Raw genomic sequence first — 14,621 nt, 5'->3', positions numbered from 1 at the left:
AGCTTTAGTGCCTTTTAGCACTAGCTGATGCTGAGAACAAGTGATACCTTGTAAAGGTGACTTGAAAAGACGTTTTCTCAAAACTGAGTTTGTGCTGAGATGCAGAAGGTTTTTAAATGTTTATTTTTCCCAGGGTAGCTGGGGGACAGGGGGGTGGGGAAGTGGGAAGTGGGGCAATTTGCCTTGGGCCCCACGGGGCCCCCATGAGAATATAGTATTCTATAGTATTGTAACTTTTTTTATGGAAGAGGCCCCTGAAATTGTTTTGCCCCAGGCCCCTTGAATCCTCTGGGCAGCCCCGCACAACATTTCTCTAGCCTCCCTCACTGTACAGCATCTTGTGATAATTTGTTTGAAGGACGTTATGCATTAGCACATTGAATTGTATGGTACGGTAAAAAGCTAATTACAAACAAAGGATTTTCCATAGTGCATAGTTGATCCTTTCAGGGTGGTTTCCTGCCTCTGATGGTGGCTGATAGGGTGTTTGAAAGGAGGCAACAAAACAAACCAACCGATAATGCCCTTGGCCAATTCCATGACACTGAATACTAGAGAAAAAAATGTGCTCTTTGTCCTCTGCAGCAATCTGTGTATTGTTTGAAGCATAAGATTTTATTACCCCACTTAAGCATGTGGAATAATAAATTTTATTACCAGTTATAAAACTACCCAGCCAGTTTTAAAATTCAAGCTAAATATTTAACTCCAAGATCTCCTGTGACAATGAATAAATTACTGGACAGGCTCTGCACTGTGTGAATAAATATTTTCTTTTCAATGTCCTTGTCATTTATTTTCATTGAATGACTATCAGCTCTCATATATTTTTTAAAACAACCAAATCCATCAACACCATTGAGCTTGTCCTTTTTAACTGACTATGAAATATTATTTTCTGCTACACAGGTGGCACAAAGAGAGTGGAAACTGCTCAGGTCCCCTCTTCTAGGAATTTTCTTGTATGAGGGAGTCTCTAGTGGGTTTAAAGCCACAACTCTAGCATAGAGGCTGTGTCTGGGTCAGGGAGGGACTATTACTGGAGTGTACTGCACTTCAGCTATCTTCAGGTGAGAGATGGTTGCTTGGGGAATGTTGCCAGCTGGTGTAGGTTAGAGCAGTCATCAGGCTGCTCTAACATGGATGAGGGGTGGAGCCTCAGGAAACTCTTCTAACCAGTTCCTTGGCAACTCCCTTCCCCCACTGCATTGATCAGATCTTGCTCAAGAAGAAAAGTTGGGCCTATATCTTCAGAAAGGCCATTGGTTTGGTTTGTACCTGTGGTTGCATGTTTGTCAACAGGAGGCTTATCTTACCCTTTTAGCTCAAGTGTTAGAGGTCTGTGCTGAAGGTCCCAAGGTGATGAATACCCAGAAAAGGGGGCGCTAGTAGAGCTGAGATCCTGTAAAAAATTCTGATGTTCAACATTAGCTTTTGTCCTAAGTCAGAATGAAAAAATGAAGTATCAAAATTTTTTTATTAATGAAAAGTTCCAAAAATGTTTCATTTGGGAAAGGCTGAAATATTTCAATTCAGCATTTCTAACAAAAAATAAAATGTTGACATTTCTGAATCAAAATGTTTCATTTTGGTTTGTTGAATGGACCATAAATTCTTCATTTTTGAGTAAATTTCAGCCTTAAACTATGTTTCCCTGTTGTGAAGCATTGCCTTGGGGGTGTTGCACCTCAGATTATCCCCTATGGGCCAGGTTCTGTGGCCAGACTACATCTCCCACAGTAGTGTAGTTGATGGTAAACTTGGGTAAACAAAGTAGACCCACTTCTCATTTAGGGAATATGGAGTTTCCTTTCAGCTAGTTTACCCATTTTCTTTTTTTTACCAATACACCACTGATCTCCCATCATGCACCTGTAGTTATGAGACTTTTCTAATGTATCATGCTCAGTCAAAGGGTAGACTGTATTGCATCATGAGAAATGTAATCTGGCCAGGGAGCTCAGCCCATAGGAGAAACATGAGCTCAAAATACAGCTTCCATAAAGCAATGTGTCACAATTAGGAAAATGCAGTTTAATGTTGAACTGGCTCCAAACAAAGAGCCCTGGCTTTCAACAATCCCAAATATTCAGAATCAGGTGAAACCAACCCAAAAGGAAATATTTCCATTTTGTTTTCCCAATAGAAAATCAAAATGGCAGCTTAATTGACATTCTCCTGTGGAAAACGTCAATTTTATGCAAAATGAGTTTTCCTTTGGAAAATAATTCCAACAAAAATTCCCAACCAGCTCTACCTGCTACAGAGATCAAATTGAAAAATTCTGCTACTCTCTGTTGTTTTCTTGACGTTTATAAATCTGCCTTCATTGTAATGTAACTCTCCCCTCCCCTCCACTTTGTATGCAAAAACTAGTTTTGCTTTATATGGCAAGAACTCGCGAAACTGGATCAAAATGGTGTGGTTGGTTGTTTGTTTAAGCGTTGAGTAAAATCCAGCTCTTCTGTTAAATCGTTTTTAAACATGAGGTAAAAAGTTTAATTTTCACTTGCTTGTCCCCATTTTTGGTTCCTTTAAGGGTGAAGTCTCTGGTAGTTTTCCACTTCAATAGGACCATGATTTGGTCCGAAATGTATTCAGTGCTCTCCCCCGCCTCTAACTTCACGCAGAGGGGAAAATGCGGACAGCAGTACATATGCCTCTCTTGCTCGTAGGTTCAAACTGTTTCTCTCAAAGCCTCACAAAAGTGACTATCGCTGACATTTCAGGTGGTGTGAAGGACGTGCTGGGGTGTGCCTGAAGAAGAAAGTGAAATTCTGAAGCTTGGAACTTGCACTGTAAATGTTAACGCTGCGTGTGCCTTAGGGAGCTCCGTCCTTCTGTGTGTCTTGTGGAGCAGGGACATCTTTACTGTACGTCTTTAACAGCACCCAGCAAATAAATAACACAACAGCAGAGGGGACACGGACACAAGTGTATCGGTGTCCGCGTGAAACTTCCCTGCCGACGGGATGTTGCTACCGCACAAGGCAAGAGTGTAAATTGTAACACCCGTTACTGTGTGTGGGCACCGCTCAACAGGACTTCGCCACCCAGTCATTTCCTTGAGGGATCTTTCACTGGCGCCTCATTCTGCAGCAGTGTTTGCACGGAGAGAGAAAGAGCTGCCTAGTGGGACTGTCAAGCATTTACCCAATCGAAAGGTGCTTGGGAGGAAATTGACATTTGGCAGCCAGTCTCAGCGCCTTACTGGAAAAGCGAAGAAGTAGAAGTGCTTTGTAACTCAGCCATTCTCACGCCTCTGGGGAGTGGGATCACTGAAAAGGAAGCAACCCAGCAGGGCCAGCACGAGGAGACAAGTCTTAACGGAAGCTAAAGAAATGGAGAATGGGACCGATCCTGTCTGCATTGCAAATAAGCCTCCGTTCTCTCTTAAAATTATCGAAAGTAAGTTTTGCTTCTGCTTTAAAAACTGTGTGCGCGCGCGCGGGGAGGAGCATTTTTCAGGAAGATTTCTTAATTGAAAACGTGTCCGGACTGAAAGCCTTGTTTTCTCGTTGCAAACTATGTGTATCTAAATACCCGGGCACTAGTTTCCCGTTTTATTTTAGTGATGTGTAATATGTGGAAGCTGGGTTAGTGTTTGAAAGGGATTCCAATAACTACAAAGGCTAAAAAATGAACCATTGTTAAAGTGTGTGATAATTGTTAATATTTGGAGGTAATTTTTTTAGTACTAAAGTAGTTCACCAGAGTAACAGAAATGTAATGGCCAAGGTAAGTATAGTCTATGCTGTATTGTAATTTTGATGCTATACAAGTAAAACATTAAGGGCTTGATCCTGCAGACATTTATTACAAGACCAAGAGCTTATACTGTGGTGAGTTACATAAGAACGCCCATACTGGGTCAGACCAAAGATCTATCTAGCTCAGTATCCTGTCTTCCGACAGTGGCCAGTGCCAGATGCCCCAGAGGGAATGAAAAGAACAGGTAATCATCAAGTGATCCATTCCCTGTCGCTCATTCCCAGCTTCTGGCAAACAGAGGCTAGGATCACCATAGAGTATCAGGGTTGGAAGGGATCTCAGGAGGTCATCTAGTCCAACCCCCTGCTCAAAGCAGGACCAACCCCAACTAAATTATCCCAGCCAGGGCTTTGTCAAGCCTGACCTTAAAAACCTCTAAGGAAAGAGATTCCGCTACCTCCCTAGGTAACCCATTTCAGTGCTTCACCACCCTCCTTGTGAAATAGTGTTTCCTAATATCCAACCTAGGCCTTCCCCACAGCAACTTGAGACCATTACTCCTTGTTCTGTCATCTGCTACCACTGAGAACAGCCGAGCTCCGTCCTCTTTGGAACCCCCTTCAGATAGTTGAAGGTTGCTATCAAATCTCCCCTCACTCTTCTCTTCTGCAGACTATATAATAACCTCAGTTCCTTCAGCATCACCTCGTAAGTCTTGTGCCCCAGCCTCCTGATAATTTCCGTTGCCCTCCAATTTGTCCACATCCTTTCTGGGGGTGCAAAACTGGATGCCTTACTCCAGATGTGGCCTCATCAGTGCCGAATAGAGGGGAATAATCACTTCCCTCAATCTGCTGGCAATGCTCCTACTTATACAGCCCAATATCCCTTCAGCCTTCTTGGCAACAAAGACACACTGCTGACTCATATCCAGCTTCTCATCCACTGTAATTCCCAGGTCCTTTTCTGCAGAACTGCTGCTTAGCCAGTCATAGACTCATAGACTTTAAGGTCAGAAGGGATCATTATGATCATCTAGTCTGACCTCCTGCACAATGCAGGCCACAGAATCTCACCCATCCACTTCTATAACAAACCTCTAACCTTGTCTGAGTTATGAAAGTCCTAAATTGTGGTTTGAAAGACTCAAGCTGAAGAGAACCTCTAGCAAGTGACGCATGGCCCCACTGCTGCAGAAGGAAGGCGAAAAACCCCAGGGCCTCTGCAATCTGCCCTGGAGGAAAATTCCTTCCCCGACCCCAAATATGGCGATCAGTTACCACCTGAGCATGTGGCAAGACTCATCCAGCCAGCACCCGGAAGACTTCTCTGTAGTACTCAGATCCATCCCATTCAAATCCCATCACAGACACTGGCATACTTACCTGCTGATATCAAGACATATTGTCAAATTAATTGCCAAATTAGGCTATCAGTCCCCGCTGACTGATGGACCTTCCTCCATGCCTTACAGATAAACCATTACTGATGGACCTATCCTCATCAATTTATCTAGTTCTTTTTTTAACCCTGTTGTATCTGGCCTTCACAACATCCTTGGAAAGGGAGTTCCACAGATTGATGTGCGTTGGTGAAGAAGTACTTCTTTTTGTTTGTTTAAACTGCCACCTATATTTTCATTTGTGACCCCTAGTCTGTGTTATGAGAAGGAGTAAATAACAACTTCGCTTATCTACTTTCTCCACAGTAGTTATGATTTTATAGACCACTATCATGTCCCCCGTTAGTCACCTCTTTTCAAAGCTGAAAGGTCCCAGTTTTATTAATCTCTCCTCATACGGCAGCCGTTCTGTACCCTTTATCATTTTTGTTGCCCTTTTTGGAACCTTTTCCAGTTCCAATATATCTGTTTTGAGATGTGGTGACCACATCTGCGTGAGTATTCAAGATGTGGACATATCATGGATTTATATAGAGGCAATATGATATTTTCTGTCTTATTATCTATCCCTTTCTTAATAATGAGTTGTCTGTCTCTTGTAAATTTACTCAGGATGTTCAGGAGGGGCCTCCAATACAATGAATCGTCTCTCAGCTGTCATCATTGCATGATGATTTCCAGGCTGTCCAAGACAGTGGAAAAAAAATCCACTGCTAAATTGAGGTGACATTAACTTTATTTAATAGAATGGGGAGGGGGAGAATAGATTTAGCAGTGACTGGGACACCCAGGAAAATGCCTGAAAAAAGAGCTGATGCTTTGTCACCTGCAGTTTATAGACCATTTATGAGAAGAGGAGTATTCCTTATTTTGGTGTATCTGTGACTGGGATGGGGAAGCTGGGCAGAGGTGCTATGTTTCTGGGGCCAGATGCCCTTTCCTTTCTCCCAAGAAGAGCGGAGTAAATAGTCACAGAATCTGCGCAGCAGCCATCAAGAGGATGATGCAGCAGCTTCTTCCTTGCTATGCCCATGTATGCTCTTCCATGTAAACTCAATGCAATCAGGGCTTCCTGGACTGGAGGGTGGGAAGGAATCAGAGTTGGGGAGCAGCTCTGCTGATCAAAAAGTCTGCTGGAAGCAGCATTAACTCCTTTTTATTTTTAATCAGTGACAATAGAGAAATGTGTAGTCACAGGGAGTCTCCTAATGTTGCACAACTCTTCCTGTGCAGCTAGGGGACTGAGAATAGAGAGGCATGTGGAAGAAAAGTCCCATGGGGTTGTGCTAAGCTCTCCCTGTAAGTCCTTGGGGATCTGTATTGTCATGCCACTTCCTTCCTGTCCTCTAAGGCCATACCTTCACTAGGAAAAAAGTGTTTTAAAAATGTTAGCTAACGTGTTAATCTGCCTGGTCTAGAACAGGATTTTAACACATGTTAAAAGTACAATTTACCCTGTCTACACTAGATTTTTTTATATATGTTCAAATATCCCTTTGTTTCTACTGAAGACAAGGTCTGTGTGGTCACAGACCTCTCCCTTGAGTGGTACATGTAGCTGCCTCTCTCCAGCTTCATGACATTTTTGGGAGCCCTCCTACCCCCATAGATTTTGCAATGAGAAAGGAGAAGTGAGTTCCTTGTTTCTTAATGAATGTCAGAATGGAGCATGGTGGGACATCAACCCTGACCTTGGAGTATATCTACTCTGCAAAAAAAACAACCCCCCATCCCGTCCCAAAAGCCCTACTGCAGCAAGTCTCAGAATCTGTTTCAACAGACTCAGGCTCCCAGGGCTCGTACTACACGGCAGCATGGTAGCATTGTAGACGCTCCTCCTTGGGCTGAAGCTGAAGGTCTGAGAACCATTGCACCCCCTCGCTGAGGTTGAGAGCCCCGCCTCCAGCCTGAGTAGGAATGGCTGTACAGCTATTCTTAGCCCCACCATAGCACAAGCCCCACCAGCCTGAGTCAGTTGACAAAGTTGATGTGCTGCTGCAGGGTTTTTGTTTTTGGCAGTGTAAACATATCCCTTGTGTCCCAGGTTACTGAGAGCTCCTTACATCAAGTAGTATGGCCTTGTATACACATACATTGACACTGGCTTCCACTAAAAGTGTATTGTAAATGTTTTGATTTAAAGTAGGTGCAAAGCCCTGTGTGGACATGCTATAAACTACCCAGTGGATAGAGCAGGATCTTGCCTGTGGTTGTATTAGCAGTTCCAGTAATCGAGTATAGACCCAGGAATCAGGTACCAGTCCAAGAGTGAAACTGAAGTCAGGTTTGAGGGGTCAAACCAAAGGTCAGAAGCCAATGGGTTAGCCAAGAGATGTAGCCAGGAGTCAGAAACCAGAATGGAACCAGTACAGGCTGAGGCTGGAGCAGGAGTAGGCTTTAAGCAGAAGTGAGAGCAAGTTAAGCACTGCTGTGTGCACTGAACAGCCACTGATGTGAGACTTGGCAACACAAGGGGAAAAAAAGTGGTACTGCCTTTCAGAACAAGCCCAAAACTAGCTCAGCCCATTTCAGAGGGAGGTGTTTGGGTGCAGTGCTTAATTTGTAATAAAAGAGGTGCCAGGACTCAGGAGTACTGGAAGCTCCCGAGAACTGTGGTGGGGGGGGCCACCGGCACCTGAACGGTGGCCCTGCCTCTTCCCCGAGGTCCCACCCCGCCCCACCTCTTCTCCCGAGGCTCCATGCCCACTCCGCCTCTCCTCCTGAGGCTCCTCAACCTGCCACTTGCTCCTCTCTGCCTCCTACCCCACTTAAGGCAGGAAAAAAGTGATGGGGCCATGGCCCTGTGGTCCCCCCATCCCAGCGCCCTTGCGAGGTTCACCTCCAGCACAAAGTAAGCACAGGCTGGGTGGTCAGAGAGCGTCGGCTGCTGTCCGGGCGCCCAGCTCTGAAGGCAGCACCGCCGCCAGGAGCAGTGCAGAAGTATGAGTGTGAGTGGCATGGAAGTCCACTATTACAAAAAAGCCCAAATAAGCAACTTCCAAATAAAACAAGCCCCCAAACCCACAGCTGTAAAAAAAAAAAAAAAAAATGACAGTGGACTTGGCATTGCTCCTCTGCCCAATCAAAGTGAAATCATATGGAGGGAGCTCATTGGGTCCAACTGAGCTTGCTGGGTTGCCTAGCAACCAGGCTGGGAGCCAGCATGAAGACAAACACTTAAAGACAATGTAACCTGGTTTGTGGTGCTTTAGCTTAAGTCAGAAAGGAATTGATTTAAGTGATACAAGCCAGTTTTAAAATGGGTTAAGAGGCTCCAAATGGGTATCTTGCAACAGTTTAACTAAAGTGGTTTTAAATCTGAGTTCATTTTGACCAGTGCATTTTACTATGTACACAAAGGCTGAGTTTTGATAGTGAGTATAAAACTATGGGGTTTATATCATGTCAGCATAATAGCATTGAAGCCACAGCAGCCTAGGCAGTAGCACAAGCTTGTCCTGCTCACCCAGCACCCTGGGTACATATTCGAGTAGCCACTAGCCGGGCTCCCATGGCTTCACTGCTGTTGTCACTTGAGCTAGCTAGCTGAAAGCTAACTTGGGCATGGGCGTACAGACACTATTTCCAACTCTTGAGGTAGTATCACGAGTCTCGTGATAGTTGGCATTTTTTGTATTGCCCCATCTCCGGAATCGTGTGACTGCAAGACTCTCACCTTTCATTAAAAAAAAAAAAAGTTTCTTGCATGATAGTTGTAGAGGAATGTGTAACAGCACGCGTCCTAAAGTCTTCAAAACTAGAAAGCAAATAAAATCAACCCCATTTATTATTTTTTAAAATTCCATGATTTTTAAGTCAAGCTCATGAGTTTTTGTTTCCTGACTCCTGAGTTTTGCATGCTTGGGATTGGCAACACTAACTCCTGTCCCACTGGGTGCACTGAGGTCACTATAAAACCTGAGATGGATGGATCCAGGGAAGAGGTGCATGTATTTCATTTCTTTGTTGTCCAAATCCCACTCAGGAATCTAGCGGTGATGTTCCTGCACACTGGGTACTGTATGACATGTCATGTACCTTTTAGTAGAAGGGCTCTCAATCTTCATCTCTTGTCTAGTACTCTTATTTGAATCATTGTCTTGGAGGGCCTGTAACATGGTTCTGTGGTCAGAGCTCAGCTGCCAAGATAGTATCCTAAACATAGCCTAGAAGAGGGGCAGCCTTGACACAGGGCAAGGGGAAGTGGGTGCCTTGTGTGCTGGTTGTAGTGGGGGACTGAGTGAGGCTATTAGTCCAGCTGGCCTGAGGGAACTAGAGCTGGGGGGGGCAAAGCTGCTCTCACTAACATTCTGCTATTTATGTTATTCTTGTAAAAAGATAAGACAAAAATGACACAAAAGTGACATTGAACGTGTGACTTGGAGGGATGTGGGAGTCAAGTGGGAGGGTTTTCAGAGTACTTCTACATTTAAGCTGGGAGATGTAATTCCCAGCTCATGTAGATGTAGCCATGCTAGCTCTGCTCAAGCTAGCACCTAAAAGAAGCAGTGTGTCCAGGATGATATGGGTGGCCACTTAAGCTAGTGCAATCCTGCCTGGCTCCTGGGTACATCCCTAGCTGGCTAGCTCAGCCTGCTGCAGACACACTGCTAGTTTTAGATGCTAGCTTGAGCAAAGCTAGCGTGGGTATGTCTGTGCAAGCTGGGAACCACACCTCCTAACTCATATGTAGCAATGTCCTAAGAGCGTTAACAAAAGGCCTTTGCTGCTAATAAAATTTGACTGCTAGCCAATGATAGAGGACTACTAAAATGAGCAATTTGGTGAATAAAGGCCGCCATCTTGACAAACTGCATTTTCTTATTATTTTTTTCAACATACAACATAATCCAATAGTGAGCACACCTTAAATCATGTCAGTGCGGTTACACATAGCCCAGCATCGGATTATCCCCCCCCACTGAACTGGCACTGCATTAGAAAGAGGGTAGTTCTAGAGTGTGTGAAGGCAGTGAGCCAGGATGTTAGGGCTGGCAAAAGAAAACATGCTTTATTTCTTCCTACTGGAGGATTGCAGGGTCTGAGGAGACTGCAGACTCAGGGTTGGTCTATGCTAGAAAATGATATTGACCCAGCTACATCCCTCAGGGGTGTTAAAAATCCACACTCCTGAGCAACATAGTTAAGCCAAGTGAAGTCCCAGTGTAGACAGCGCTAGGTTGATTTAAGAATTCTTCCATGGAATTAGCTACCAGCTCTGGGGCAGGTGGATTACCTGTGCTGACAGGAGAACCCCTTCCGTCAGCTTAGGTAGCATCTGCAGGGAAGCACTGCGGCAGCTCTGCCACTGTAGCATTTCAGGTGTGGACACATCCTCAGCTAAATTACCCAGCAACCTTAAGAATGTACAAGTCAGTGCGTGGCTCTTCACAACACAGATGACCTCTGCCAGGATCAGGGGTAGCTCTATGTTTTTTGTCACCCCAGGCATGGCAGTCAGGCATGCGGGGGGTCTGTTGGTCACGCGGATTCGGTGGTGTTTCTGTGGTTGATCTGCCGCTCCTGTGCCTTCGGCGTACATGCCGCCGAATTGCCACCAAAGCTGCAGGACCAGCAGACCTCCCACAGGCATGCTGCTGAAGCTTGCCTGACTGCTGCCCCCTGCGGCTTGCTGCCCCAGGCAGGAGCTTGCTGCGCTGGTGCCTGGAGCTGCCCCTGGCCTGGATGTTGCAATGGTGACCAGTTCTAGAATAGAATCATCAGCGTGTCTGGAGTAAGGATTTAAAACTGAAAACTATGGAAGCCATTACTACAGTCAGAGCAATGTATTGAGAAAGTAAAGAATCTTTTCCTACTGCCCATTGCTGTGCCCATTATGAAGCTCTCAGACACAAGGTTCTTAGGGTTCAGAAAAAGCAGAGATATTTTTGTAGATAATGAGAACATCCACAGGACTGAAATGTTTGCTTTAACATGGGATGGGAACCCTCGTAAGTCAGGGCAGAAGACTAACTGATGGGGTTAGAAAGACACTTCCTCTTTGGGCAGTTTATTCCACAGTTGTCTAGTGTGTAGTTTCTGCTCCAGAAGCATGTGGTACTAGCTGCTGTCAGAGAGAGAGGAGCAGAAGTTAGATGGGCCACCACTTTGGTCTGGCATAGCATTTCCCATCTCTTCTGGAACACAAGACAGCTGAAATATTTCCTGTAAAAGCACAGCGTCTTGGATTTCATGGTATTGTTTACAGCTGTTGTCTCTGGATTCCCTAACTTATTTCATTACTCACACTTAATCTCCTAGTCATTTACACAGTGAGTGACTGTAGGCTGCTATGCTGTTTCACCAGCCAGGAAAGGGAAGCAAATGCCCAGGCCAAGTCCTTGTTAAGGTCCTTTCATCAGATCATGGTTTATCATGTATAACAAAGGATGAACAACTCAACAGAAATGCTGGACACAATCCACAGCCAGGACTTACCTGTGTTCCTATCTTCAGCTTCCTTACAAACCCTGCACAGCAATTTGATAAAAAGGGATCTCTTAACCCTTTCTAGGGTGCTGCTTGACCTGTTCCCAGTGGTCGTTCTGCAAGACTTGCAATGATGCAGACGACTGCATGAAACAGAGTGGCAAATGTCCTGCATAAACCAGACTGTACACCGCATACGACTGTGGGCCTGCTCACTGATATTTTTGTCAAACTCCAGGACAACTGGGAATCCTGCTTTTGTAGACTGCAGCAACAACTGTGTTTGAAAGCACAAGCTGATGGTTTGTTTTTTTTTAAATGTACCTACATTTATTAATCATTTATGCAGTGGCATAACTGTGCATTAGGCTGTGTAGAACAAAGACAAAGCAAGGCCCTTGCCCAAAGGATCTTACCTCTAATCTTACACAAAATGTGTTCAGTGATGATAATAGGGGGATTAGGGAGACAAAGGCTATAGAGACAAGATGCTCTGGTAAGTTATAAATGCTACTTGATTAATCCAATGTTTAAAAATAAAATTTTGATGAAAGCCAGATCAGGTTTGTTCCAATGGTTCTCTTTTTCATATGTGTACGCAGTGCCTAGCTAAATGGGGATCAGTGACTGGGACCTTCAAGCACAAAATATTTGCAGTACAAATAAAGAACAATAAGTGAGACCAGACTGATTTCAGTTTAGGAACAGGCGTTTCACACTGCTCTACTAAAGGCCAAGGAGGAAGTGGTATTGTTTATGGTGTTTAATGGGAAGAAGAAAACTCAGGCTGAATGTCAGGAAAATTGCCTAATGAGATAAAATAGAGTGTGAAATTCTGAGCCAGAGATTCAGTGGCAGATGCACTCGGGCAACCTTCTAAATAAATTGCGTGCAGCAGGGTAATGTAACTAACTAGTTTAACAGGTCTGGCTTGGATCAACCAAGTCTGAGACTCAGGGGCCTCCCAATGGCTAGAAATGTACATAAATTCCAGTTTATGAAGCTTAGTAAAGCCTTTGTCCATTGTTATATTTTGACACACAAGGAGTAATGGAGCAAGAAAGACAGTTTTTGTTTTACTGAATCAAGGTGAACGTTCCCTGCCGAAAGGTCAGGCTATCTCATATGCTGTAAAACCAGCAAAAGCAGGAGTTTCACAAATTGGTGTTTGGTGCAAAAACATTCAAACACTGTTAACTAATTACTGAATGCTTCCTATCCATGGCAAACAGTTTTGCTGCTGCCTCACAGACCAGAAAACAAGGCTAGATGTTACCTACCAATGGAGAAACCAACCACAGATAGTCAGTCAACAAACTTCTAAGGAGAGCTGCAGCTCCCTTTAACACGTGTGGGGAATTGTGGATGCTCAGCACCCATCTGGAGTGGGTCCTGTGTAAAGGGAAGTGAGACTTTGCTAACTGTTATGGGGAGTGTTAGCTGTTTTCCAGTTGCACTAAATAATGCACTGGTGTCATTCGACTGACTTCAGTGCTGTTCCAACTGAGTTACAGGTGTCACATGAGAAAAGACTCAAGCCCCTAGTGTCCGAATTTAATAATGTCCTAGGCTTGAAGAAAAAAATCTTGGCAGCTTTTGAATATACTGACCAGAAATAAATACGAGACTCTGTGCTGTCCAGCACATCTCACTCCCTGCAGTAGTAAAGAGGCAAAGTGAGAGAATCAGTCCTTTGCCAAGTGCTGCTAATCAATCAGCCTCGTTGAAGGCCTGACAATGGTCTCCTGGGCTTGATGAAACTGGTTGCCATGATGCTGGCTTTACTGCTTCTTGCCCTTGGGGAGGGGGAAGGGCGAGATGACAGCATGGTCACTCCTTACTGCTTGCAGCCAGGATAGTGTTTGGATCATGGAATGGAAGGGGGACAACTACTGAGAGAGAAAGTGAAGCAATCCTGATAAACTTCACCTAGCTCCTTTGACCCAAATCCTAAATTTTGCTTCCAGTCACATTGGGGTAGATTCAAAGTATTTCCACTTGAGTCCACAGCCCAATCTACACAAGAAAGTAAAGGCCCTTTTTTTCAGCTGAGTTACCTTAAATTGACAGGGAAGTCCCCTTAGCACTTGTGTGGATACCATTTAACACCTTCTCAAACATTCTATAGCCTAGAGCAAAGCAGTACCAGTGAGCCTTGATAGATGAATGGGTTCCTATTTGAATGGGATGTAGTGTCATTGAATTTTTTCATCTATCTCAGGCAGCACCTTTCTTTGAAGGAGTATGTCTCTTAGGCCAGGGCTGCATATGTTGACTCAAGTTCGTTGGCATACAGTTGCCAGAGTTAGTACTTTGCTTGTGTGCATGCATACTTGGCGCTTTGTGTTGGCAGTGCATGTTCTCACCAGGAGTGCTTGAGTCAATGCAGAGTGAAATGCCCTATGGTTAGGTATCCCATTGTGCAATTTGACCCTGTCCAGTGCACTGTGTTTTTGGAAATTTTGGCAATGCATGATGGGACTGAAACAAGTCATGTAGGGTGACTGGGAATATGGGGTCAACTTCTGAGTTTGAAACTATCTCCATCCCATATTGTTATCAGTATCCCATAATTTTTGTGCCTTTTTTTCAAAGTCCCACAAATCTCTGACAAAAGCATGGAGTCTGCACAGCTCTGCACTGTTGTCATGATCATTGCAAGCACAGGGTACACAATCCTGGAGCATTTGCAGAGCTGCAGGAAGAACTGAATGGAGTGAGCAACATAACAATGTCTTGGAGGACAGAGTGCTGTGGAACATAGGAAGAACCATTTCAAGGTTGTTTCTGGCATTCATGGAGCAACTGCACATGGTGGAGCACCACTTCTGGGCCTGAGAAACAAGCACTGAGTGGTGGCATCACATTGTAATGCAGATATGGGATGATGAGCAGTGGTGGCAGAACTTTCAGATGCTCAAAGCCACATTCCGAGATCTGTGTGCTGAGCTTGCCCCAGCACTCCTGTGCAGGGACACCAAAATTAGAGCTGCACTGAGAATGGAGAAGAGAGTGGCAATTGCACTAGGCAAATTTGCAACTCTGGATCGCTGCCGGTCAATGGTAAATCAGTTTGGAG

The 14,621-nt window shown here is 44.6% G+C and overlaps 1 protein-coding gene across 4 annotated transcripts in view; it reads left to right on the top strand.

The window, feature by feature from the left end:
• The first annotated feature begins 2,223 nt into the window (after positions 1-2,223).
• LOC116820152 (organic solute transporter subunit alpha-like) overlaps positions 2,224-14,621 on the top strand; it is a 33,248-nt gene continuing 20,850 nt past the window's right edge. For 2 of the 4 annotated variants that reach the window (XM_075059974.1, XM_032772428.2), the window contains exon 1: positions 2,865-3,408. In XM_075059974.1, the coding sequence (XP_074916075.1) occupies positions 3,349-3,408 (60 nt within the window). In that variant the 5' untranslated portion in view covers positions 2,865-3,348. Of the gene's footprint in view, positions 2,490-2,864; positions 3,409-6,065; positions 6,147-11,627; positions 12,039-14,621 lie in introns of those variants that run through there. The other 2 variants (XM_032772430.2, XM_032772432.2) reach the window with 2 other exon arrangements.

The sequence above is a fragment of the Chelonoidis abingdonii genome, chromosome 1, assembly GCF_003597395.2.
Source record: "Chelonoidis abingdonii isolate Lonesome George chromosome 1, CheloAbing_2.0, whole genome shotgun sequence".
NCBI lineage: Eukaryota > Metazoa > Chordata > Testudines > Testudinidae > Chelonoidis > Chelonoidis abingdonii.
This window is presented reverse-complemented; position numbering and strand designations above follow the sequence as displayed.